The sequence below is a fragment of the Cervus canadensis genome, chromosome 13 (genome assembly GCF_019320065.1).
Source record: "Cervus canadensis isolate Bull #8, Minnesota chromosome 13, ASM1932006v1, whole genome shotgun sequence".
Lineage (NCBI taxonomy): Eukaryota > Metazoa > Chordata > Mammalia > Artiodactyla > Cervidae > Cervus > Cervus canadensis.
This window is the reverse complement of record NC_057398.1, coordinates 32,625,558-32,652,027: the sequence shown is the minus strand read 5'-3', so window position 1 is coordinate 32,652,027 and position 26,470 is coordinate 32,625,558. Positions and strand designations below refer to the sequence as shown.

Sequence of the window (26,470 nt, the reverse complement as noted above, 5' to 3'; positions counted from 1 at the left end):
AGTAATCACAGCATCGTGGCTATCTGGGTCATTAAGATCTTTTTGTGCAGTTCTGTGTATTTTTGCCACATCTTCTTAATATCTTCTGCTTCTGTTAGGTTGATACTATTTCTGTCCTTTATTGAGAGCATAGTATAGTGTTAATAGCTCAGTCTTGTCCGACTCTTTGTGACCCCATGGACTGTAGCCTGCAAGGCTCCTCTGTCCATGGGATTGTCCCCAGGCAAGAACTGGAGTGGGTTGCCTTTCTCTTCTCCAGGGGATGTTCCTGACTCAGGGATGGAACCTCAGTCTCTGGCATTGCAGGAAGATTCAATCCTAAAGGAAGTCAACCCTGAATATTCATCGGAAGGGCTGATGCTGGAGCTCTAGTACTTTGGCTACTGGATGTGAAGAGGCAAGTCATCGGAAAAGTTCCTGATGCTGGGAAAGATTGAAGGCAAAAGGAGAAGGGGACAGCAGAGGATGAGATGGTTAGATAGCATCACTGACTCAATGGACATGAATGGACTCAATGGACATGAATTTGAGCAAACTCCAGGAGATAGTAGAATACAGAAGAGCCTGGTGTGCTGCAGTCCATGGAGTGGCAAAGAGTTGGAAGTGACTTAGCAACTGAGCAACAACAGCAAACATAACCCTGAGTCCTGAGTCTTGTGAGGTGCTCCAGCGAACTCTTCAGCCTGAGGAGGGGTCACGTGCTCAGTAGTGTCCAACTCTTTGTGACCCCATGGACTATAGCCCACCAGGCTCCTCTGTCTCTGGGATTTTCCAGACAAGAATAGTGGAGTGGGTTGCCATTTCCTCCTCCAGGGGATCTTCCTGATCCAGGGATCGAACTCATGTCTCCTGTGTCTCCTGCATTGGCAGGCAGATCCTTTACCACTGAGCCTTTGGGAAAGCCCTAGGAGGGGTCAGGAATGAATCCAATTGTAGTGCACCTGGCTAACGGCCAAGAGTTGGAGAAATGGCTGGTGTGAGGAAAAACCCCACCCAATTGATGTCAGAGGTGGTATGAATGAAAACAGCTCAGCAGTTCCATTCTTGGGTCCAAGGGTTACTCTGTTTAATCTTTGGAGGTGCTACCAGAATGTTTTCCAAAGCAGCTGCCTCCTTCTCACTCTCACGGGCTCCATATCCTCGCCAATACTTGTTATATGCAGCCACCCTGGCAGTTGTAAAGAGGTGGTTCACTGAGGTTTCAGTGGGGGTCTCCCTGATGATCAGTGATACTCCCTTGGGCTCAGGGGTAAGGAACCTGTCTGCCATTGCAGGAGACTGGGGTTTGATCCCTGGATTGGAAGATCCCCAGGAGAAGGGAATGGCAGCTCACTCCAATATTCTTGCCCAGGAGATCCTATGGACAGAGGTGCCTGGCTGGCTACAGTCCATGGGGTGGCAAAGAGTCGGACATGACTGAGCAGTCACACACACTTTTTCATGTGCTTATCAGCCATTTGTACATTTGGAGAATTGTCTATTCAGGTCTGTTGCCTATTTTTTCAGTTGGCTTGTGTTTTTATTATTGAGTTGTAGGCGTTCCTTCTGTATTTTTTTTTGGCTGTGCTGCATTGTCTGGCAGGATCTTAGTTCCTTTCCTGAGCAGGAATTGAACCCGGGCCCTGGGCAGTGAAAACACAGAGTCCTAAACACTGGACTGCAGGGAGGTCCCTCCTTCTGTACTCTAGATACAGATCCCTTCTCAAGTGTATGGGTTGCAGCGGTTTTCTTCCATTCAGTGGGTTGTCTTTTCGCTTTTGATTATTATCTCTTGAAGCACAGAAGCTTTACAGTTTTGATGTTTCTCTTTGTTGTTGCTGTTGCTGCTTGTGCTTCTGTTGTCCTCTCTAAGGGCATTGCCAAACCCAAGTCCCAGAGCTCCCGTGTGTTTTCTCTGAAGCGTTTTATGGTTTCAGCTCTTACATTAGGGCTTGGACCTTTTTCCACTTCTTCCTCAGAGATGGTGTGAGGTAAGGGTCCAGTTCAATTCTTCTGCCTGTGGACTGAGAGAGAGGTGCTGAGTGGCTGGGTTACTGGTCATGGTCATAGGCTGATTAGTGGTACACTGAAACCACAAACCTCCTGACTGTTCGCCTGTGGCTTCTTCCAGCTTCTCCCAGCTTGCTTTGAACTCTGTTTTCCAGGTTCGTTGATCCCTGACCCTGAGGACAGAACCCAGAAATCCATGAGTCACAGTACAGGGCATGCCCTGTGGGATGTGGTGTAGATGTTATCGTGCATCAGTTCCTTGAGAAGAGGACAGTCTGTGTGTGATCTGTGTATGAGGTCTCTGAGATCTGTGTCTCTCTGTTCCCACTCGCCTCCCTGAGCACTACCCCCGCCCCCACTGGCTTTTCTACCGCCTTGCTCCAGGTCCTCCTCTCCCCCTTCCCTGGGTTGTTCTGTGACTAGCCTGTCCCGTGGCAGGGGCTGGCTCTTGCTGTCTGGGCCTCCCAAGGGGCAGGTCTCCGCTGGGGACCTTCCCAGGTCCAGGCCACACAACCCAGACCCCTTGGTGCCCTGAATCTGACCCCTTCAGACCTCAGGGCACAGAGGTTCAGGTTTGTGGCAGGCCAGGGGCCAGCTGGCATGACTGGCCGCCTAAGCCGTGTTTCAAACATTGAGAGTTGGAAGGTGAAAAGACAACCCTCAGAATGGGAGGAAATAATAGCACATGGAATCACTGACAAAGGATTAATCTCCAAAATATACAAGCAGTTCATACAGCTCAATACCAGAAAACCCAACAGCTCAATCAAAAATTGGGTAGAAGATCTAAACATTTCTCCAAAGAAGACATACAAATGGCTAATAAACATATGAAAAGATGCTTAGCATCACTCATTATTAGAGAAATGCAGATCAAAATTACAGTGAGATATCACCTCACACCAGTCATAATGGCCGTCATCAAAAAAATCTACAAACAATAAATGCTGGTGAGGATGTGGAGAAAAGGGAACCCTCTTGCACTGTTGGTGGGAAAGTAAATTGATAGAGTCAGTGTGAAAGACTGTATGGAGAGTGCTTAAAAAACTAGGCATAGAAGTACTGTATGACCCAGCAATCTGACTACTGGACATAAACTCTGAGAATACCATAATTGAAAAAGACACATGTACCCCAGAGTTCATTGCAGCACTATTTGTAATAGCTGGGGCGTGGAAGCAACCTAAATGTCCATTGACAGATGAATGGATAAAGAAGCTGTGGTACATATATACAGTGGAATATCACTCAGCCGTAAAAAAGGAACACATTTAAATCAATTCTGATGAGGTGGATGAACCTAGAGCCTTTTATACAGGGTGAAATAAGTCAGAAAGAGAAAAACAAATATCGTGTCTTAACACACACATATGGAACCTAGAAAGATGGTACTGATGAACCTATCTGCAGGGCAGCAGTGGAGATGCAGACATAGAGAACACACTTGTGGACCCAGTGTAGGAAGGAGAGGGTGGGACGGATTGAAAGAGTGACATTGAAACATGTACATTACCATATTTAAAATAGCTAGCCAGTGGGAGTTGGCTGTGTGATGCAAGGAGTTCAAACCTGGTGTTCTGTGACAACCTGAGAGGGGTGCAGTGGGGTCGGAGGTGCGAGGGAGGTCCAAGGGGGCGGGAACATAGGTATAACCTATGGCTGATTCATGTTGATGGATGGCAGAAACTAACACAATAGTGTAAAGCAGTTCTCCTCCAATTAAAAATAAAATAAAAAATAGAAAAAGAGATGGAAAAAAAACAAAACAAGCAAACCAAAAAAGAAACCTTGAGAGTTGGGAAGCTGCAGGTGGTGGAGTGTCAGAGAAGTCGGAAGATCGGAGGCAGCTGTCAGACTGGGAGTGGACGTGTCCAGGAGAGAGAACTTCCTTCAGAGACTAACTGTCCCTCCTCCTGGCTGTGCTGGGAGCAGAGCATCCCACCAGCTATGGGGTTGCAGCCCTATGCCCTGGAGGCAGCACCCACGTCCTGAGTTGACACTTTGTTCCCATCTGCTCCCTGCGTCCTATGTGCGTAGGAATCACCCTTGCTTTACCGATGGGGAAACTGAGGGCAGGAATGACCTTGAATGACGTTGACTAGGTCAGCACAATGGTCATTGGATGCCTCATCGCCTGCCCTGACCTGCCTTGACCAGGCTAGATGCTGCTAAAGTGTGGAACTGGTCAATGGAGACAGCCCTGACCTGCCAGCTGGCCTGGACATGGCTGTTGCTTACTTTTGGTTTATGAGTGGGTGGTGATTAAAAGGCCTGTTGTTGTTCAGTTGCCAAGTCATGTTTGGCTCTTTGCAACCCCATGGACTGCAGCACAGCCAGCTTCCCTGTCCAACCTCCTGGAGTTTGCCCAAGTTCACGTCCACTGAATCGGTGATGCCATTCAACCATCTCATCCTCTGTCGCCCCCTTCTCTGCCTTCAATCTTTCCCAGTATCAGGGTCTTTTCCAATGAGTCAATTCTTCGCATCAGGTATCCAGAGTATTGGACCTTCAATTTCAGCATCAGTCCTTCCAATGAGTACTCAGGACTGATTTCCTTTAGGATTAAAAGGTTCAGGTGTGATTTATCTCCCATACTCAGCATAAGGCCGAGAGCTTCTCTGCACCTCAGGTGCCTAGAGAAAAGTGCACTTCTGGTGCCCCAAAGGCCTGGCTGTTGTGCTCACTGACCAAGTGCTTGTAAGACTGCCCTGGGGTCTGGGAAGGCTGTTTCCCCCCTGTGGAATTTGGTGGGTACCCGAAGGGCTCCTGGTGTGTGTGCCTGTCTGGCACCCAGGAATGGGGGCTGGGGAACACCTGAGGGTGGGGATCTGTTCCCTCAACCAGTTCTGGCCTGTCCTGGCAACATTCAGGCCACTGGATGGCGGCGGAGGTGGCGGGGAGGATTGGTGAGGGCGGGTATGGGATGGGGAGATGGGCCATGCCTCTCCACCTATTCAAAGTCTAAGCTTCAGGTTTCAGCCTCTTCTGGAGCCAACTACATATTCCATTACCTTCTAGGGACTTAGCAGGTGGAAACCTTAGCCTTGTAACTGATCAGGACGAGCTGGGGTGGGGAACATCCTTTGCAGTAAACACCACACTTTTTTTGTTTGTGTTTCTTTGCTATTCTGGTGCTGTGTTCATTCAGGTGTGGCTTTGTGATATTGTGATTTATAATAAGAAATACATATTTGGTCTATGTCCCTGTTTCTGGCAGAGTCTAAAACCCTTGGCATTTCCTAAATGATGAGAGTGATAAAGGTGTCTTAATGTTGGTAACAAACCCCTTTCAATCACACCCGAGCTTATGTTAATGAGGTGACTTTCAGAAAGTACCGAAGGGTGGAAGCCTTAGGTGATTGTAGGCTTGGAACTTCAGTCCCAGCCCCCTGACCTCCAGGGAGGGGAGAGGGGCTGCTGGGTGAATCAGTGATTGAATCAGTGACCAATGATGGGATCAATCAGGCTTTTGTTGTGAAGTCCCCATAAAAGCCCAAAAGGATGGGGTTCAGGGAGCTGGGCTGGAGAACCTGTGGAGATTCAGATTCGTCCTGGAGAGCAGGTGGATGCTCTGCCTCCCACATGCTTCTGCCCTGCCTGTCTCTTCATCTGGCTGATGATGACTTATATCCTTTAATGTCCTTTGTAGTAAGATGGTGATCTCATGAGTGAATGGGTCTCCTGAGTTCTGTGAGCCTCTGTAGCAAATTAATCAAACCCAAGGAGGAGTTTGGTGGAAACTGTAACTGGTCTGTAACACAAACAACAGCCTGGACTTGGGATTGGTGTGCAGGGTGGCGGGTGGGGTCTGATGCTGTCTCCAGGTTGTTCTTTTTCAGTCGCTAAGTTGTGTCTGACTCTTTGCAGCTCCAGGGACTGCAGCACGCCACGCTTCCCTGTCCTTCACTATCTCCTGGAGTCTGCTCACACTCGTGTCTGTTGAGTCGGTGATGCCATCCAACCATCTCATCCTCTGTTGCTCCCTTTTCCTCCTACCCTCAATCTTTCCCAGCATCAGAGTCTTTTCCAATAAGTCAGTTCTTCTCATCTGGTGGCCAGAGTTTTGGAGCTTCAGCATCAGTCCTTCCAGTAACTATTCAGGATTGATTTTCTTTAGGATTGACTGATTTGATCTCCTTGAAGTCCAGGGGACTCTCAAGAGTCTTCTCCAACACCACAGTTCAAAAGCATCAATTCTTTGGTGCTCAGCTTTCTTTTTTCTTCAACTCTCACATCCATACATGACTACTGGAAAAGCCATAACTTAGTCTAGACAGACTTTTGCCAGCAAAGTGCTACCTCTGCTTTTTAATGTGCTGTGTAGGTTTGTCATAGCTTTTCTTCCAATGACCAAGCGTCTTTGAATTTCATGGCTGCAGTCCCCTTCCACAGTGATTTTGGAGCCCAAGAAAACAAAATCTGCCACTGTTTCCATTGTTTCCCCATCTATTTGCCATGAAGTGATGAGATCGGATGCCAAGATCTTCATTTTTTGAATGTTGAGTTTTAAGTCAGTGTTTTCACTCCTCTTTCATCCTCATCAAGAGGCTCCTTAGTTCCTCTTTGTTTTCTGCCATTAGAGTGGTGTCATCTGCATATCTGAGGTTGTTATTTCTTCCTGCAATCTTGATTCTAGCTTGTGATCCAGCAGCCTGTCATTTCACATGTTCTCTGCATAGAAGTTAAATCAGTAAGTGACAGTATACAGGCTTGGCGTACTGCTTTCACAATTTGTAATCACTCCATTGTTCCAACTGTTGCTTCTTGACCTGCATACTGGTTTCTGACCTGTGTCCAGGAAGAGAGTCAGAATCAAGTTGACTTGTAGGACACCCAGCTGGGGTCTGAGAACTGCTTGGTGGTGGGCATAATACCCCCACCCCAACCTTATCCCCGTGTCATAATTGGTGACCAGAACTTCAGGCTTGTGTTTGGCACTCAGACTTGTTTTGCTTTTTTTTTGTTTGTTTGTTTGGCTGGGAAAATAATTTTGTTTGGGGGAGTGGCAGGGGTCCAGCTTCAGAACTCCTGCACTTGCTTCTTGGTGCCTCTGGCCCTGGTGACCTTGAGCATGTGGATGTTCATGGTCCAGCTCAGGAGCCACACTCACCACCATGACAGTGTTGCTGCTTGGGCATCACTCTGTGGACACTGACCCCTGAAGCAGGGGGACAGGTGCGTGCACGTTGGAACTCTAACAGCTAAATGGCTTTTGGTGCCCTGTGGTGTCTCAGGAGACCCGATCCTATTTGATTGTCATTCTGTGCTTCCTGTAATGACAGGCTGGTCCCATCTTGTCATAACAGTGGGACTCTTAGCCAGCATGGAGTTGGTCTAAGTGGCCTGCGTCATCTGAGAAGTAGTAGGAACAGTCTAACCTCTCAACTTGTGGGATCTTAGTTCCCTGACCAGGGATTGAACCTTCGGCCTTGGCAGTGAGAATGAAAAAGTGAGTGTGTTAGTCAGTCAGTTGTGTCCAACTCTTTGTGTTTAGGCCACCATGGACTGTAGCCCGCCAGGCTCCTCTGTCCATGGAATTCTCCAGGCAAGAATACTGGAGTGGGTTGCCATTCCCTTCTCCAGGGGATCTTCCTGACACAGGAGACCCTGGGTCTCCTGCATTGCAGGCAGAATTTTTACCATTTGAGCCGCCCAAGTCCTAATTGCTGGTCTGCCAGGGAAATCCTAGTGGGAATAGTCTTATCTCAGCCATAGTGGTGATAATTTAGTGGACTTGATTTTGTTTGTAATTGTTCCCATATACCTACTAAGTTTTTTTTTGTTGTTAGTCAGTTGCTCAGTCATAATAGACTCTTTGCCACCCTATGGACTGTAGCACACTAGGCTTCCTTGTCCTTCACCATCTCCCGAAGTTTGCTCATATTCATGTTCATTGAGTCGATAATGCCATCCAACCATTTCATTCTCTGTCACTCACTTCTCCTCCTACTTTCAATCTTTTGAAGCATCAGGGTCTTGTCTAATGAGTCAGCTCTTTGCATCAGGTGGCCAAAATATTGGAGCTTCAGCTTCAGCATCAGTTCTTCCAATGATATTCGGAGTTGATTTCCTTTAGGATTGACTGGTTTGATCTCCTTGCTGTACAAGGGACTCTCAAGAGTGTTCTCCAGCACCACAGTTTGAAAGTATCAGTTCTTTGGTGCTTAGCCTTCATTTTACTTTTGTTTTTAGATAGTTTATATGGAAGAGAGTGAATTGAATTCCTAGTTTTGTAGGAAGTCTCTACAGTCTTCTACCATGCCCATGCCACGTTGTGTCCCCTCAGGGTTTAGTGGGAGCTCCTGCCGCTCTGCGTCCTCGCCAGTGTCTGGCGTTGTCACATCGGGATCTTGGCTGGTAGGGTGAGTGTGAGTGGTAGCTTGTTGTCGTTTGAGTTTGCGATTCCCTGGTGACCTGTGACACAGGCATCTTTCTCACGTGCTTATTTGCCATCTGTGTGTCTTCATTTATGAGGCGTCCCTCCAGATCGTCTGCTCGTTTTCATGCTGGATTGTTGGTTATTGGATACATGTCCTTTATCAGACACGTGGTTTATAAATATTTTCTCCTTGTCAGTGCTCGTCACTCCTCTGCTAGCAGCGCCTCTGTTGATTGTGTCCTCTGGCCAGCCCCGGAGCTCAGTGTCCCTGGCTTCTCTTAGGTCCCGGAAGTCCTTGGAGGGTGTCACAGCTTCAGGGAACTCTCAGATCTCCATGGACCCTCCAGGTTACAGGTGAGAAAACAGCCCAGAGGGACAGTGGCTGACTTAGGGGCACGTGGCTGGTGTGGCCGAGCCGCAGCTTGAACCCTGACCGCGTCTCCTGGGCCAGCTTGCCCTTGGCATTTCCACACTGGCTTTCTGGGGGAGCCGTCTGCTGACGTGGTCTGCGGGTGATGTCTGGCAGGATGGGCTGTTCGATGCCCAGGATATTGGGCAGGGCTGGGGTTCTAGAGGCTGAGAGGGTTGCCCTTATTCTGTCCTCAGCCCCTTCACGATCTGCTCCAGCTTCTGCATCCCCCAGACCTCCAGGACAGTGTCTTTGGAGGGCATCCTCCTCAATTCTCAAGGACGTCTGGGAGCCCCTTACACAATGAGACTGGGTGTCACCGTGTGGACCACTGGCCGTGTTCTGCCTGACTCTGGGGAAGTCCTCAGGGCCTGCTGGGCTGCTCCTGGGGGCTCCACTGTGGATCCCATGGGCTGAGAGGGCTGTGATTGGTGCCTGGTGGAGCCTGGCATGCTGGCCTGGTAGGGCTCTTAGTGAGGCCATACCTGGAGCTCCAGGGCAACCTGGCCGCCTCCTTCCTACTTGTGGTCCTGAAGCTGGTGGCTGAGACGCTCTTGGAAATGGACTGAATGCCAGTAAACTCTCGTAGATTCAGTGACTGAGTAGAACCCCTAGGTGTTTGCTACCAGCACATGATTCTTCACACAGCAGCTGTTGGGGTGGGTGGTTGGGGTATTTATTTATTTCATTATTGACATAATTTATGTTACTGTACACATTTAAAGTGAGTGACTTGATCCATTTGGACATATGTAAACACTTGAAAAATCATCACCATCATCAAGATCATGAGCACAGCCATCATTTTAAGAGTTTCTTCTCATCTCCTGATAATCCCACCCTCCTTCCTAGGCACCCACTGACCCACTATCCCTGTAGACTAGTTTGCATCTTCTAGAATGTTAAAGAGGAGAGTGAAAGAGGAGAGTGAAAAAGCTGGCTTAAAACTCAGCATTCAGAAAACAAAGATCATGGCTTCTGGTCTCATTACTTCATGGCAAATAGATGGTGAAACAATGGAAACAATGACAGACTTTGTTTTTTGGGGCTTCAAAATCACTGCAGATGGTGACTGCAGCCATGAAATTAAGAGACACTTGCTCCTTGGAAGAAAAGGTATGACAAGCCTACACAACATATTAAAAAGCAGAGACATTACTTTTCCAACAAATGTCTGTCTAGTCAAAGCTGTGGTTTTTCCAGTTGTCATGTATCGATGTGAGAGTTGGACCATAAAGAAAGCTGAGTGCTGAAGAACTGATGTTTTTGAACTGTGGTGTTAGAGAAGACTCTTGAGAGTCCCTTGGACTGCAAGGAGATCAAACCAGTCCATCCTAAAGGAAATCAGTCCTGAATAGTCATTGGAAGGACTGATGCTGAAGCTGAAGCTCCAGTACTTTGGCCACCTAATGGGAAGAACTGACTCATTGGAAAAGACCCTGATGCTGGGAAAGATTGAGGGCAGGAGGAGAAGGGGACGACAGAGGATGAGATGGCTGAATGGCATCACCGACTTGATGGACATGAATTTGAGCAAGCTCTGGAAGTTGGTGATGGCCAGGGAAGCCTGGCGTGCTGCAGCCCATGTGGTCGCAGAGAGTTGCACACGACTGAGCAACTGAACTGAATTGAGAGTGTTGTAGGAGTGGAGCCATGCAGTCAGAGCTCTTTTCTGTCCACCCTCTCCTCTTTTGCTTGGTGTGATCATTTTGAGATTCCCCTGTGTTGCTGTAAGGACCAGCATTCGTTCCTTTTTTTGCCAAGTAGCATTCCCTTGCATGGGTGGATGGACCTCGGTCTGTCATCCGTTCATCTGTGGATGGGCATTTGAATCGTGTCCAGCTGTGGGCTGTTACAGGAAACGCTGCCATGAGCAGTGGTGTGCAGGCCTCTGAGGGGACATACTCAGGGGGCAACACTGGATGGGATGGTAGGTCTAGGTGTAACTGTTTAAGAAACTGCTGGACTGTGTCCCCAGGTGGTTGTGCATTTCGTGTTTGTTTCCTGCTTGTTTCCAGCAGCCCCTGGGAGTCCCGGTTTCTCCACAGCCTTACGAGTACTTGGTACAGTCGGGCTTTTCTGTTTTAGCCATGCTGCGGTGTGAGAGGATCTCACGGTGGTGTTAATCTGCAGTTTCCTAATGTCTAACAGTGTCGAGCATAATTTCATGTTTGTGTTTGTCACCTCCGTATCTTGTTTAGCCAAGTGTCTGCTCAGGTCTTTTGCCCATTTAAAAAAATTGCAGCTTTGGTTTTCTCACCGTTGGGAGTTCTTTATGTCCCCAGAGTGTATCTCTGCCCCTCCCAGCTTTCTCTGCCTTTGGAGGTGGGCTTCCATGGGAGGAAAGTGAAAGTGTTAGTCACTCCTTCTTTTCTGACTCAGTGCGACCCCGTGGACTGTAGCCTTCCAGGTTCCTCTGTTCATGGAGTTTTTCAGGTAAGAATACTGGAGTGGGTTGCCACTCCCTTCTCCAGGGGATCTTCCCGACTGAGGGATCGAACCCGGGTCTCTCACACTGCAGGCAGATTCTACCATCTGAACCACCAGGGAAGCCGTGGAAGGAAACTGGCCTCCAGTTCTAGGAAAAGCCATTCAGCTCTCTGCTCACCTGGGTGAGCACCTGGGTGCTCTCTCCTGGGTGCCTACCATCAGTTGGGCCAGTTGATTCTCTGAGCTCCAGGACCTTGTCTCTCACTTCCTGCCTTTCTCCTTGGTGACTCGGTGTAGCCCCTACTCCCTGGGCAGGTGTGAGGCAGGTGGGCGGAAGCATGCTGTCTTCTCCACCTTCTTCAGCTTCCAGATGACCTTGAGAGCTGAAGGACATAGTGGTTATTTCCCCACAAACTGCACCCCAGACACAGCCTCCTGGGTGTTTTCATTCCCTACCTCCCTTCCCCAGTCCCTGGAAACTGCCGGTCTACTGTCTGCGTGTCTCTAGGATTTGCCTGTTCTGGGTATTCTATATCAGTGGACTCATATACTAAATGGTCTTTTGCATGACTGGCTTCTTTCGCTTAGCATAACGTTTCAGAGTTCATCCATGTTTTGGTGTTGTTGAGGAAAGTAACTAATAAACAGTGTATAACAGGAATAGGAAAGAGTTTGATTTGAGCCAAACTGAGGACTGTAGCCCAGAAGCCAGCCTCTCAGATTGCTCTGAGAATCTGCTGCGGAGAAGCAGGGTTTTCAGCACAGTTTTCTGTCTTGTCAGAACAGAGAACATCAAGTCAAGGAGACCTTCCCTCTGGTTTCAGAAAACCAGATCCCCACGTACCCAGGCCATCAGTGTGGCCTTGGCACCTGGGAAGGGAGTCTAACTGTTGAAGGAGTAATGATCATTGGCGTCCCAGGGAGGAGGTGTTTAATCCTTATTTTTCTTTATTTATCTGGCTTCTCTGGGTCTCAGCTGCAGCCAGCAGGATCTTCCATCTTCAGCCGCGGCATTGGAACTATTTGTTGCAGCATGTGCCATCTATTTCCCCAACCAGGGATCAAACCCAGACCCCTGGAATTGAGAGCTCAGAGTCTTAGCCATTGGACCACCAGGGAAGTCCCCATGCTTTATTTTGAACATGAACTCTCTTTACTTCCGGTCAGCGCACCCTTTCCTTTAGTAATTAGAGCAGGCGCACAGTGTTTGTCTGCTAGACCACAAACAGGCTTTTCTAGTCAGCATAGAATGCAGGGTAACTCATGTATAAGCCAGAATGACTTCCCCAGACCCCAACACGTGAACATTCCTTTTATCAATGTGTATCAGTACTGCATTCCTTTTTATGGTCAAATAATGGTCCATTGTGTTGATGGACCATATGTTATTTATCCGATGATGGATACCTGGGTTTCCACCTTTTGGCTATTATGAATAATGTTTCAATGAACCTTTCCCAGACATCTGGTTTTGCCATTTAAAATGGTTGTTGGTTAATTTAATAGAAAGGAAATAGCACCTTATGGTTGTTCAGCTTCAAAATTGTTTACTCATATAGCTAAACTGGCATCAGATGGTTCTCTTTGTGGAAAGGTCTGCTCATGGCTGGAGTCCAGTGGTGGTGGAGGCCTGGTCCAGCCTCCCTGACAGGACTGAGCTGCGGGGGGCTGGGTTTAGACAGTTAATTTTGCATCATTTCTTACAGATTTTCTCCCCTCCCTGAATTCTGTTTTTCTCTAATTAAAAAAAAAAAAAAATCTAAGTTCCACTGGGTTTAGCTTGTATCTCTCTCTAGGTTTTAAGTAGTTGATGCTGCGTATCATTTAGTGGCTCATTCTCCAAATGTGAAACATGTCTTGCCTCCAGCGATGCTTCGTTTCAGTCTTAATCTGTGGTTTGTCTAAAAGCACTTCTCTAGATAGCCTTGTCTCAGTTGTGGATCTCAGTCCACTTCCCATGTCTCATGGTCCTGTGCTCACATCACATGCCATGTGAATCCTTACCATGCCATTGGTAGATGTATCATTCAGAAAGCTCTTCAGGTACAGGTTGATATCAGGATTCTCCGTTTGCTCCATTGAGGACTGTTGCATCTTTAAGCCAGTCTTGTAATGAACTTACAACCTGGTGGGGCAAATGGTGCCTGCTTCTCTTGTTGGTGTGGGGTCATAATCGTCAAGTTCCCTGCATCACCTGGTTGGTGTATAGGGGAGTTGGGGAGGGCAGTTGTTGACCTTCACAGAGCCGCACAGGCTGCCTCCCCCAACCCGGCCTTCCTTCCCGGATCGGTACCCCTGGTGTCTTCTGGTTCTGACTGTTCGGGGCCTGCCACCCTTCCTGCCTTCCTCCTGGGTAGAAGCTGGGGCTTGAACCGGCTAACTTCCAACATCTCTTTCTACTCCAATTGCTTACGATTTTACAGGATTTTCAGAAGTCAAGGAGGGAGTTCCTTGGCTGCCCAGTGGTTAGGACACAGCACTTTCACTGCTGAGGGTCTAGGTTCAATCCCTGGTTGGGGAAGGAAGATTCTGCAAATCTGGTGACACAACCAAAAAACTTAAAAATAAAAAAACAAAAATTTGAACAAAAAAGGTCAGGGAACCTGCAGTATTTGGAGTGTTTGGATGGGCTTCTGGGCACCACCCCTTATCTGGGGAGGGGGGTGCCCAGCCTGCCATGTGGAGAGGGAAGCCACGGTTGCTTAGGGAGGCAGCAATGCCCCTATGTGGGACCGGCCGAGTCCAAAGGGCACTGCTCCAGGCCAGGGAGCCCTCTCTAAGCCCATCTGGTCTTTGGGAGGGACCGTGGAGGCTGTGGACGCCATGCTCTTGGTCTGGCGAGCTGTGCCCCTCTCAGCCTTCCGGAGGTGCACCAACCAGGCCCGACTCAGAGAGAAGGCCAGGATGTGAGTTGGGAGCCATGGGGAAACTGTGGGGCAGCCGGGGTGGGGTGTCTGGGGGACCCTGGCCTGAGCGCCAGGGCGGGTGGGACTGGCAGGCCTCGGCATGTGGCTCTGGAGGATGGGCCAGAGTGGGCATCCGGGGCCTTGGGGCCTTCTTTCTAACCTGAGGTTGAGAGAGGGACTAGACCAGACCGAGCGTGTGGGGCGCCCAGAACCTCTGAGGTGGCTCATGTCCCGAGCCGCCTGTGGTCCAGGGGAGGGGAAGCAGGGAGGGCCGGAGGAGGGGGTCCCCGCTGATCCGAGGGGACCAGGGCCCTGGGCGGGTGGGGTGGGGATGGCGTCTGTCCACTCTGCATCCCCCAGGGGCCAGCTCAGCGTCTGACATGCATACCCGGCGTGGGACCCTGCGGTAAGCAGGTTGGCCCAGCCCTGCCGGATAGAACCTGTTCCAGGGGCTGTGGGCAAATCTTGCTGGGGAAGGTCTGTCATCCTGGCCGGGACCTGTCAGGCTGTGTGGGTGGGGAGGCTCGTGGGAGAGGTTTCGTCCTAGACTCAGCCCTGATTCCCCTCCAGGTGGACATTGTGGGTGTGGTGGGCGGGCCCCTCACCTGCCTGCCCAGCTCCAGGCTCTGGGCATCCTGAGGTAGGCCCAGCTGAGGGTAGCCTTGCCACTTCCTCCCAGGCTGGGAGCCTGCCTCCCTGTGGAACCGGGGGCTGTGGTGCTGGTCAGGCTGGGATGTTCTTAATCAGTCTGGAATGCTCTTTCTCTCTTTTGCATAAAGGTGGGACCACTAGTGCCTTTAGTGAGAATCCACCTGTATATTAGGAAGGCCCCCGGGAAGGAGGCGAGGGCACTTTGCCTCTGACAGGGAGTCTCTATGGGCCCGAGTGGCAGGCTGCCTTTGCCAGGCCCCATCAGGGCCATGTCCTGACCTGACCTCTTAATAACAGAGTCTGCGCAGGCTAGCTGGACAGGTGCCTGGGAGCCGAGCCAGGATGACAGTTTTTATGAAGGACGCCCTTGAGTGGGTGGGTTCATTCATTCATGCCGCCCATCATGGTGCCTGGGTGACTGTGGCTCTGCAGGGATGACATTGTGTCTGGGTGACACTCAGGACACGTCCAGCCTCCTCTCCCCTGGCTGCTGCCTCGCCTCAGCACCAGGGCCTCTCTGCCAGCTGGTCCTCTTTCCCCAGACCCAGCTGGGGGAGACAGGAGAAGCTAGTGCACCTCAGCAGTGGGGAGGAGGGTCTGTGTGGTGGGGGCAGGGGGTCAGCCAGGAGGGGGCTGAACAGCCATCTGCCTCTCTGCCAGGGTTCAACAGCCCCTACCACTCAGGGTGAGCTTGGGGGCCAGGTTTCAGATGCCAGCTCCTCTGCATCTGATGGGACCTCTCCCTCTGTCTCATTTACCCTGGCTCATGACACCCCCTCCACCACTTCTGTCTGAGTGTCAGGAAGCTTTGGGTCCAGGCCTGGGGCTTGGCCTTAGTCCCCGGTGCTGACTGGGGAGGGCACCTGTGCCTTCTAGATCTCAGGGCAACAGGAGCAGGAGGGCTAGATATCCTTCTCTACTGTTGTTATATACAAGATGAGGTTTCTATGACAACTGGCTTTCGGTAGGCTTCTCGGGCTGGTGAAGTGGCCCCTTCCTGGTTCGATTGGGCAGCCCAGGAAGCCAGGGTGCTTCCCGCCAGGCCAAGGGGTTGGGACCGTCCTTGCAGTCGGAGAGGGCGGGTGAGTCGGCTGCAGCTGGCCCCTTGCCTCTCTCTGGACCTGGGATGTCCCAGCCCACATGGCTTCCCAGCTAAGCAGGTACCAACCACCAGTTGTGGGACCTCCCCCCGTGTGGGGACCCCTGTGGCAGATGGGGTCAGGTGGTAGGGGGACTCGGCCCCTGTGTGCAACAGACTGGCTGGCTTCATGCAGCCGGGGGCACCCAGGCCTGGCCCAGGTCTTGCTGACCTTGAAGGTTAGGTGGTTAACTGAAGCCGGGACGGGGACTCTGGCCTCTGGATATCCACATGGGCTCCTGGCGGGGTCATATCATGGGTGCCCTGGGAAGTTGGCAGCGAGGCCTGGCACTCACCCACCTGGCTCCAGCGCCCAAGTTGCCCGCCTGGTGCTTTCCTTTCTCCTGCTAGCAGATTTCTGCGGTTGGGCCAGGCGCTGCTCAGCTTCCTGTCTGCTCCGTTCAGGGTGCTCTGGGTTTTTGGGATCAGTGGGGCTGGGTGGGTCACCTGCACTGGTTCATTCTTGTGTCCAGCTTTGGGGCCTAGGAGGGTCCCAGGGCCTCTTTGGCGACCCAGCTGTTTCTCCCCCCTTGCCTCCTCTGGGGTCTTTGGGGGTTGAAGGAGCTTTGCTGGAACCTTCTTAGGCAGCAAATTGGAGAGAACAAGCAGTACCATACAGCCTTCTGTTGGGCAGAGTCCCCCACACATAGGAAGATGGGGTGTTCATATGTGCCTGACTCTGGCCTTCAGGGCCCCATGATGGAGACTGCCGGGTGTGAACCAGCCCACGTGCCCTCAGCCCATGTGGTCCTCCTGGCATGTGGGTGCCCCCAGATGAGCCTGGAGCTCCTTTCTCACCAGCAGTGGCAGACCCTACCCTGTCAGTCTCCTCCCTGGCCCGCCTTCGGACTCCTGTTCAGATCCTGCTTTATGGATGCTCCCGCCACGGGCACCTTCTCAACTGCCACCTGCAGCTCCAAGGCAGGAGTGGCGCTCTGCCCAACAGTCCCTGTCCTGACTTGCCGTTGCCTCTCTGTTTTGAGCCTCATTCAGCAGGGACAGGTCCAGGGAGCTTCTGGCACAATCCGTGAGGCGTGGTTAGAGCTGGCTGCCCTGTGGGAACCCGCCTGGACCCAGCAAACCCAGTGGTTCTGCCCATGTTTGGGTGCTGGCGGAAACACCATGAGGACTTCATGTGTCCTGGAAATTGGCTGGACTTGGCCCTGCCACCTTCTCCTTCAGACAGTTCTGCTTTCACCGTTGGGTAAAGGAAACAGCCCCCTTGCCCCACCTCCCCCAGTTCCCATGGAGCTCATGTGGAAGTGTTCAATTTTAGCACTGAGATTTTCCTATCAGAGTCGAAGATGTTGGCCTCATGCTGGGGGGCTGTGGGCAGGGTGGGCAGGGGGCAGTCATCAGTGGAGCTGCCACCAAGGCTGCTGGGGGGCCTGGCCTGGGCTGGCTGGACTGGGGAGCAGGACCTAAGCTGGCTGTAGGCCGTGGGGGCTCAGTCCGGCCGCTCACTGCTGCCTTTTGGGGGTGGTGCTCAGGCCACCCGGGCAGGGGCCTCAGGCCACATGTTGTCTGGGTTTCTTGGTGTCACTGTAACACATGACCACACCTGGGTGGCTTAAAACACAGAAATGCGTACGTTTTCACATCTGGAGGCCACAAGTCCCATACCAGGGGTTGGCAGGGCCATGCTCCTTTGAAAGCTCTCGGGGTAGGGCCTTTCTTTCCTTGTCGAGCATCCGGGCTGCAGGCAGGGCCCATGTGTCGTGTCTTGTCTTGTCGAAGCGTCACTCCGGTTTCTGCCTCCGTGTCACGTGGCCTTTTCCCCTGGTGTGTCCAGATTTCCATCTTCTTCTAAGGACACCAGTCATGGGAACACGGCCCTGATAACAACCTCATCTTAACTTGACCACATTTGCAAACACCTTGGTTCCAAATCAGATCACGGTCACAGGTTCTGGGGTCAGGGCTTTAGCTGATCTGAATTGTGTCAGGGGACACAGTTCAACCCCGTCCAGAGGCTCCGGGTGGGGTGTGGCCCGGCCCGGCCTTGGGGGACCAGGAGGAGCAGAGGGACAGGGCCTGCCCTCAGGACACACAGATGTATGGGGAGCAGGGTGGCTCCTCCGGCCTCCCCATCGTCTCTTGCCTGCAGTCCGCTCCTGGAATGGCCTCTCCCACTCTGTTCCCCTGCCTCTCTCCCGCCCACAGGAACCAGCAGAGATGGTAGCCTTGCTGCGGTGAGTTCAGAGAAGGCTTTGCTGAGCACCTTTGTTTCAGCTGTGCTTTGAATAAATTTTAAAGACTGGATTTATTAATATTTGACATGGTTGACATGGTTTCGTGGGGCTGGTGGGATCTTTGCTCCCCGACCTAGGATTGACCCACACTCCCTGCATTGGGAGCAGAGTTTTAACCACTGGACCATCACTGAAGTCCTTTCACATGGTTTTAAATTTAGAAGGCACAGAGGCTGGTTCCCCTCTCAGGGGCACTGGAAGCTTCTGGTTTCCCGGGCCTGCCCCCAACGGTGGTCTCCACCGGGCCTGCAGGTATGGTCACCCGTCTCCCATCATTTTGAGCCTTTTCTCATCTAACAGGGCTTCTCTGAGACCCTGCCTCCCTCTTGCTTGAGGCTGTGCACTCTGTGTCATGTGGGTGTAACTTAATCTAATGAGCCCCTCATTGGCGGATTTAGGACACAGCCAGCTTTTGCACGTAAAACAGCTTTTCAGTGAGTAACCTTGAACACGCTTGGTTTGGTCATGTGTGGAAACATCTGTAGGCTCAGTTCCTTTCGGTGGGATGTCTGGCTTAGAGCAGCCCATGTATATGGAGTTTGGGTGGATGACGATAAAGCTGGGTTGCTCTCCGGAATTTTGTGTCTACTTAGGCTCCCCATTCGTCCACGAGTTGCCTTTCTTCACGGGGCAGAGGTGGCATGTTGCTGGGACACACTGGTGCAGGCGAGGTGGAGGGAAGGTCCAGGTGGGCCCAGCCAGCAGCACTGGCCTGGGCAGGTGCAGCCTAGAGCCCCGAGAGGCAGTGGGAGATAGGTGAGGGAAGTTCCATATCCCTGAGGGCTTCAGAGGCCTCGCTAGGGAGTTGAATCTTTTTTTTTTTTTTTCTGGTTGCCCCACGTGCCATGCGGGATCTTAGTTCCCTGACCAGGGATCGAACCCATGCCCCCTGCAGTGGACGTGCGGAGTCTCAACCACTGGACCGCCAGGGAAGTCCTGGGAGTTGAATTTTTCTCCCGTAGAAGGGGCCCCGGAGGGTCTGGCGGGGCCGTGAACTCCTGCTTAAGAGAAGTGACTTTTGGGGCAGCGAGGTGAACGGTGGGCTTGGGTTGGGAGGCAAGACGTAGGCAGAGAAGCCCCTCCATCCGCAGCCCCCACTGTCTGTTGGGGGGACCACTGTCTGTTTCTGTATCTGCCGAGCTCTCCCGTCTCTGGGGTCTTCTTCGGAGATCCCAGCTCTCCTTGGAGCATCCCTTGTGCCCCACCCTCTGTCCATGGCTCACCTACACCCTCTCCAGGACTTGACCCAGGTGTCACTGCTTCTGAAGTCCTCCCGGCGCCCAGGTGGGTGTCTGCACCATCCGAAAGTGATTGTGACTCAGGTTTGTGCGGCTTCCTTCCTGCTCTTGTCATCAGCTTAGTGTCTGCTTCAGAGGTTAGCAGGGGGGAGGCGGTGTCTGCTTTGGTCAGCCGTGGGCCAAGCCCTGGCCAGCTCATCCTGTGGTTTGGGGCAGGAGTGGCTGGAATGGAGGGGGAGGGGTGGTGAGTGACAGGGTGACAGAGTGACATCCAGATGCCACTGCTGGGAGGGCAGGGAGAGAGGAAGATGGTGGCGAGGATCTTGGGGTGCGTAGGCCTGGTCACTGGAGGCAGCGTCCCTGCCACTGGCCAGCTGAGAGGACGTGGGGATGGGGGCACAGGAAAGGCTCCCTGGGCCAACGTCCACTTTTCCCTGGAGCTTCTGGGGTTCAAGGAGTGAGGGAGTTGCAGGTTGGCATGGGCAGAGGGGCAGAGAGAGGTGGAAAAGAGAATGGGGCCCACAGAGTCCCCCCCAGGATGGGCTCACACCCACCACCTGCTCTGCCGTCCTGAGCTGGCCTGCGTGGAGGCCTTTTCAGTTGGTGCTGCCAGTCAAATTCCAGGAGATTTCACATTAAACTCTGGATTGCTGGCTTCTCTAGAAAACCCAGAGCTTTGGTATCTTCAACTCAAACCCCTGCATGGCCGCAGCTGGTCAGCTGTGAGCGCCAGTACCGCCCCTTCACCTTCCTGACCAGAGACCAGTGGGCAGTGCCCTGTAGCATTGTGTGTGCTCCGCTGGGCTGTCTTTGCTTCTTTTTTAATAGAGAAGAGGAAAGTGAAATACTTTCCATATCCGTGTCTTTACTAAAAATGGGAAAGCAGGAGCTCCACCGAGGGGCCCCACGTTTCCCTGGCTGCCCTGGCCGCTCGCACTCCTGCCTGCCTGGAGGTGACACGCATTGTCGGGGTTCAGGGGGAAGTGAGTTGAGGAAGACCCTGCCCAGCAGCTCCAGAGCTCTTTGGAGGAAGGAGGGAATGGAGAGAGGGCAGGCGGGTGCAGGATCACAGCCCCGGCGGCATTGGGGTGGAGGCTGGGATGGAATCTCTGTGACGCCCTGGGGGAGGCATCTGATCTGGGGCCCCAGGGAGGGGCTGCCGGACCTGGGCTCTGGCCTTGTTTGAAGACCTGCAGAGCAGAGGCAGAATCAGGTCCCTGGGGAAGGCTTGCGTCTGTACCGTGCGGGTGCCAGCCGGCCTGGGAGCACTAGGACAGTCCTTGGGCAGGACCCGGGGTGACCAGGACGAGGGGGTGGGGGTGGGCCTGTAGCTCAGTGCCCAGGGGCCCCTCCGGAGTTAGTGGGATTTGGTGCTGTGGGGTCCATCCGGACCCCCAGTGTCACAGGGTGGCTCCAGGCTCTGTCCCTTGTCCTCCCCAGCCCCTCCCTCCTCGGCCCTCCCGGATGTGAGCACTTCCTCCTTGGCCTTGGGGCCCACTGTTTGCTCTCCCTGGCCCTGCGCCAGCCCGGCGTGCACAGCTCCACTTTACAAACAGGCAGAGATAAGTCGGGCTCCCCAGACGCAACCCCTGGTTCCTCTGGGGAAGGCAGCGTGGTGAAGAATCCTTTCAGTCCTCCCCTGTCTGGATTCCCGCCTGGCCCTTGGGCCTATGGGTAGAGGTGGACCATCCGGTCTTTACTAAGTTGAAAACAAATGCAAAGGGAAGAGTTTGATATGGTCGTTTTGTTATTTGAATCGGCTACCTCTTAAACAAAAAAAAGAGAGAGAGCTTAATGGTAAGCGAGAATTTTTAAAACTCAAAACATTAAAAATATTTTTTACAACTTTTTTTATTAGAGGTTACTTTTTGAGCAGTTTTTATTTTTGCTGGATCCTAGTTCCTCACAGTGGAAGCAGTCCACACCCCTGGACACCAGGGAAGTCCTCAAAGCAGCTGTAGTTTCACAGCAAAACGGAGAGGAAAGTGCAGAGGTTCCCCACATACCCTCTGCCCCATATGCACAGCCTCGGCCTTTATCAGCACCCCCCAACAGAGAGGTACATCTGTCGCAGTCGATGAACCCACAGTGACACCTCAGTATCACACCACAGTCCACAGTTTACGTTGAGGTTCACTCTAGGAGTTGTACATGCTATGGACAAATGGGTAGTGATGTGTCCACCATTCCAGAATCATACAGAGTATTTTCACTGCCCTAAAAATCTTCTGCTCTGTCTTCTTATCCCACCCCCACCCCAACCTCTGGCAAACACTGACCTTGTTTTGTTCTTTTTTTTTTTTTTTTTTAGTATTTATTTATTCACCAGGCCTTAGTTACAACATGTGGAATATTTTAGTTGTGGCCTGTGGGATAGAACTCAGGCCCCCTGCACTGGGAACTCAGGAGTCTTAGCTACTGGACCACCAGGGAAATCCCAACACTGACTTGTTTTTTAAAAAAAAAATTATTTTTATTTTTGGCTGCACTGGGTCTTCAGTCCTTTGGAGGTCTGTGGCAGGCTCTCTAGTTGCGGTGCACGGGCTTCTCACTGCGGTGACTTCTCTTGTCGTGGAGCACAGGTTCTAGGGCTCTCAAGCTTCAGTAGTTGTGTGGCACAGGGGCTTAGTTGCCCTGATGGCATGTGGAATCTTCCCAGGCCAAGGATCCAACTCACCTCCCCTGCACTGGCGGCTTTCCTGGTAGCTCAGCTGGTAAAGAGACACGGGTTTGATCCATGGGTCGACAAGATCCCCTGGAGAAGGGTGTGGCAGCCCTCTCCAGTATTCTTGCCTGAAGAATCCCATGGACAGAGGAGCCTAGTGGGCTACAGTCCATGGGGTCGCACAGAGTTGGACACAACTGAGTGACTTGGCAGCAGGTGGTTAATAATGTTGAGTATCTTTTCATGGGCCTGTTGGCCATCAGTATGTCTTGTTTGGGAAAATGTCCATTCCATTCCTCTGCCCATTTTTTAATTGGATTGTTTATTTTGCTCTTGAATTTTATGAGTTCTTTGTGTATTTTGGATATTAATGCTTTATCGGATATATGATTTGCAGATACTTTCTCACATGTTTTCATTTTACTGATGACTTCCTTTGCTGTGCAGGAATCTTTTAGTTTGATGTAGTCTCACTTGTGTATTTTTTTCCTTCTTTAGCCTTTGTTTTTGATGTCAAATTGAAAAAAACATCGCTACGGCCTACGTCTTCTCCTAGGAGTTTTCTGGCTTTGAGTCTTATGTTCAAGTTTTTAATCTATTTTGAGTTGATTAAAAAATCTTTTAAAATGAGCATTTGAGAAGCCAAATGAGGCTCCTTTCCTGTGCTCTGGGGGTTCCCCTGGCCACTGCCTGGGCGACCGTGGCTGCTGCCCTTGAGCCAGTGATGCAGGTGAGAAGTAGGGGTCCTGAATGCCCCCCAGGCTGAAGGGGTGACTGTGGGGGTGGGCGACAGGTCCAGACAGCCTTCGGTCTCCCCAGAAAGTGGCATCGGTGACTGTATGCTGGAGGCTCCAGCCCTCCTGAGGTTTCTGGCTGGCGCTTAGAGAAGCAGGAGGAAGTGCTGGTGAGTGTTTATGTCGCTGACTGTGTGCTAGGCTCCTTATCTGTGCCATCTTGTGATTCAGTCTTTCCCACACTCAAGTGCGGTGGTGCTGTTGTTCCCCTTTTTGGATGAGAATGTGGAGGTGGCTGGGTTTTGGCAGCTTGCTCAGGTCACCCAGCCAGTAAGCCTGGGAGTCGGGAACCATCTCTGAGGCTGCCTGGCTTAGCCTCCACGTCTGGAAGGAGCCAGACCGGGAGGGCATTGGAGTTCATGGCCCAGAGTCGGGGGTCCAGTCTCTAGGGTCACGCTGGCCAGCAGACTGGAGCAGGGTGGGTGAACCCAGGTGATGCCGGGCACCTGGAAACTGCACACTCGCTCAGTGCCTGGTACCTGCCTCCAGGCCTGAGGCTAGTGGAGACAGAGTTCATCAGTCAGACAGACAGGTGTCTGGGAGAGGGCCAAGCTCTGTGGGGTTGCACCAGGCTGGCTTTCTGGGACTCCAGGGACTTCACAGGGCTTCCCTGCTGCTACCCTCTGCAAAGACATGGCTTTTCCTCTTGGGGAAATGGGGTGATTTCAGTCCCTCCTGACCTTGGGGAGTTCCCAGCTCTCAACTCCAGGAAACCCACCCCTTGGGCGCTCTCTTGGAGCCCTGGGGGCAGGCAGCAATCAGGTTTTGTCTTGTTGGTGAAGATCTGGATGCTGTGATGTTTCCAGTTCTCAGAATATCCATGACCACATGAGGCCAGCTCCTTTGGGACTCCTGACGGAGATGGTGGTCCTGGGAATGTGTCCTTTCTCCAAGGGGTCATAGCTTGTGTCCTTGTTCATTCAGCTCTGCGGGTCATTGTGGGTCCTGGGAGCCAGGAGGGGCAGGCATGCTGGGCGCGCCGCGGGGGCTGCCTCGATGTCACGGTCACAGCCTCTGCGGAAGGTCCTTGCCACCCCTTCCCTCCAGGGCCGGGCCCTCTCCCACTGGCCGGCTGGGTGCCTGGGCCCCAGGGCGGGAAAACCCCCTCTGCCCTCCCCTGCTGGTGGAAGCACGACCCTGCAGCCCCTTGTCTGGCCGTCAGGTCAGATCAGCACCCCACAGTGAGCAGACACGTGGGGAGTCCTTTTCCTTCTCTGGGAGCCATCAGGCCTTTGGAGGGCCTTCTTCCTGGGGTCACTGCTGTTCATGAGTGATATCCTGCCGGAGGCTCATCCTGCCTCTTCTCCCCCCAGGATCATGCGGCCGGATGATGCCAACGTGGCTGGCAATGTGCACGGAGGGACCGTCCTGAAGATGATCGAGGAAGCAGGAGCCATCATCAGCACCCGGCACTGCAACAGCCAGAATGGGGTAGGCGTCTGGGGACCCTCCGCCAGCCTGGCCAGGTCTCTGGGAGATCCAGACAGTCCCCTCCAGCCCTGTTGTACTCTGTGGGTTTGGGGCAGGAGTCTGGGTGGAGCCTGGGCCTGGGCCCTGCCCCTCCCTCTTCCCTGGGCCTTGAGGGCTTCCAGAAGCCCTGGCCCTGGACTAGGGACCCCTTGGATTGGCACTTGGTTTGGGGCTCATTGAAGAGAGGCTGGGAACCCCCAGAAACTAAGCTGAGAGACACCTTTTCAGCCCACTCCCTGTGTGTGGGGAAAGTTGTGGCTTCCTGAGTCTGAGAGGCCCCAGCACCTCAGAGCCTGTGTGGGCAGCAGTTAATCCTGGGTGTCACATTGCCTGCACCCAGATCTGTCCCCTGCTCGACCCACCCTGGGTCCACTGGCAAGTCTGGGGCTCTTCCCTTGGTGGCTCCTGGGCTGCAGGGCCCGCAGGCCTGCACCAGCTCCTGCCATGGTGCCTGCTCTCCGCCTGCCGCCCAGACAGAGCCAGACTTGCAGCTTTAGGGCTTCAGGGCAGCTGCCGGGCATGCAGCTTGTCAGGTCCTGACTGGCCCCCAGCCCCGTGGGGTCCTGACATTCTCTCTGAAGCCCGCCCTCGGGATCCTGTGGACCTCGGCCAGCCACCTGCCATGTCCCTGTCCTCTGATTCCACACTCGTGTGGACTGTGTTCATGGGTGTGCACCACTGTGAGGGTGCACTGTAAGGGTGTATGCGTGCAGAATGAACCAGGCTGGGGTAAGTGTGGGGGGTGGACGTGGGCCTGGGGGCCTCAGTGTGGGGAGGAGTGGGGTGAGGTTGCGTAGGACCCTGCTATGAGGGAGGGGCTCTCTTGCCTGCTGAGAGTTTAGATTGATTCAGCGCCCTTGAAGATCTGGGGCTAACCCGTCACATTCAGAGAGCGCCCCCTGGTGGCCGTGAGGAAGACAGGCCTGGACCTGAAGGTCCGGGGCTGAGGTGGGTGTCGAGCCCCTGAGAGAGACGGTGAGGGTCCAAGCCAGGCCTGGCAGGAGAGGCTGGCCGTAGAAAAGAAAAAGCCCCAGGACTGGGAGTGAGGGAGTAGAGGCTCAGGACGCTGTGTGCTGTTCAGTCGCTCAGTTGTGTCTGACTCTTTGCGACCCCATGGACCACACCACACCAGGCTTCCCTGTCCTTCACCATCTGCCAAAGCTTGCTCAAACTTGTGTCCATTGAGTTGATAATGCCATCCAACCATCTCATCCTCTGTCACCCCTTCTCCTGCCATCAATCTTTTCCAGCATCAGGGTCTTTTCCAGTGACTTGGCTCTTCGCATCAGGTGGCCAGAGTATTGGAGCTTCAGCTTCAACATCAGTCTTTCCAGTGAATATTCAGGATTGATTTCCTTTAGAATTGACTGGTTTGATCTCCTTGCTGTCCAAAGGATTCTCAAGAGTCTTCTCCAGCACCACAGTTCAAAAGCATCAGTTCCTTGGTACACAGCCTTCTTTATGGTCCAACTCTCACATATGACTACTGGAAAAATCATAGCTTTGACTAGATGGACCTTTGTCAGCAAAGTGATATCTCTCCTTTTTAATATGCTGTCTAGGTTTGTCATAGCTTTTCTTCCAAGGAGCAAGCGACTTTTAATTTCATGGCTGGAGTCACTGTCCGCAGTGTTTTTGGAGCCCAAGAAAATAAAGTCTGTCATTATTTCCACTTTTTACCCATCTGTTTGCCATGAAGTGATGGGACCGGATGCCATGATCTTCATCTTTTGAATGTTGAGTTTTGAGTCAGCTTTTTCACTCTCCTTTTTCACCTTTATCAAGAGGCTCTTTAGATCCTCTTTGGCTTTCTGTCATTAAGGTGGTGTCATCTGCATATCTGAGGTTATTGATATTTCTTCCGGCAATCTTGATTGCAGCTTGTGCTTCATCCAGTATGGCATTTTGCACGATGTACTCTGCATATAAGTTAAATAAGCGGGTGACAATATACTGCCTTGACATACTCCTTTCCCAGTTTGGAACCAGTCCGTTGTTCCATGTCCTGTTCTAACTGTTGCTTCTTGACCTGCATACAGGGTTTCTTAGGAGGTGGTCTGGTATTCTCATCTCTTTAAGAATTTTCCCAAGTTTGTTGTGATCTACACAGTCAGAGGCTTTAGCGTAGTCAGTGAAGCAGAAGTAGATG

At 52.3% G+C, this 26,470-nt stretch overlaps 1 protein-coding gene across 5 annotated transcripts in view; it reads left to right on the top strand.

The window, feature by feature from the left end:
- ACOT7 (acyl-CoA thioesterase 7) overlaps positions 1-26,470 on the top strand; it is a 98,831-nt gene that overhangs the window by 16,163 nt on the left and 56,198 nt on the right. For 3 of the 5 annotated variants that reach the window (XM_043485411.1, XM_043485407.1, XM_043485408.1), the window contains exon 2: positions 24,165-24,282. In XM_043485411.1, the coding sequence (XP_043341346.1) occupies positions 24,165-24,282 (118 nt within the window). Of the gene's footprint in view, positions 1-14,015; positions 14,114-18,263; positions 18,407-24,164; positions 24,283-26,470 lie in introns of those variants that run through there. The other 2 variants (XM_043485409.1, XM_043485410.1) reach the window with 2 other exon arrangements.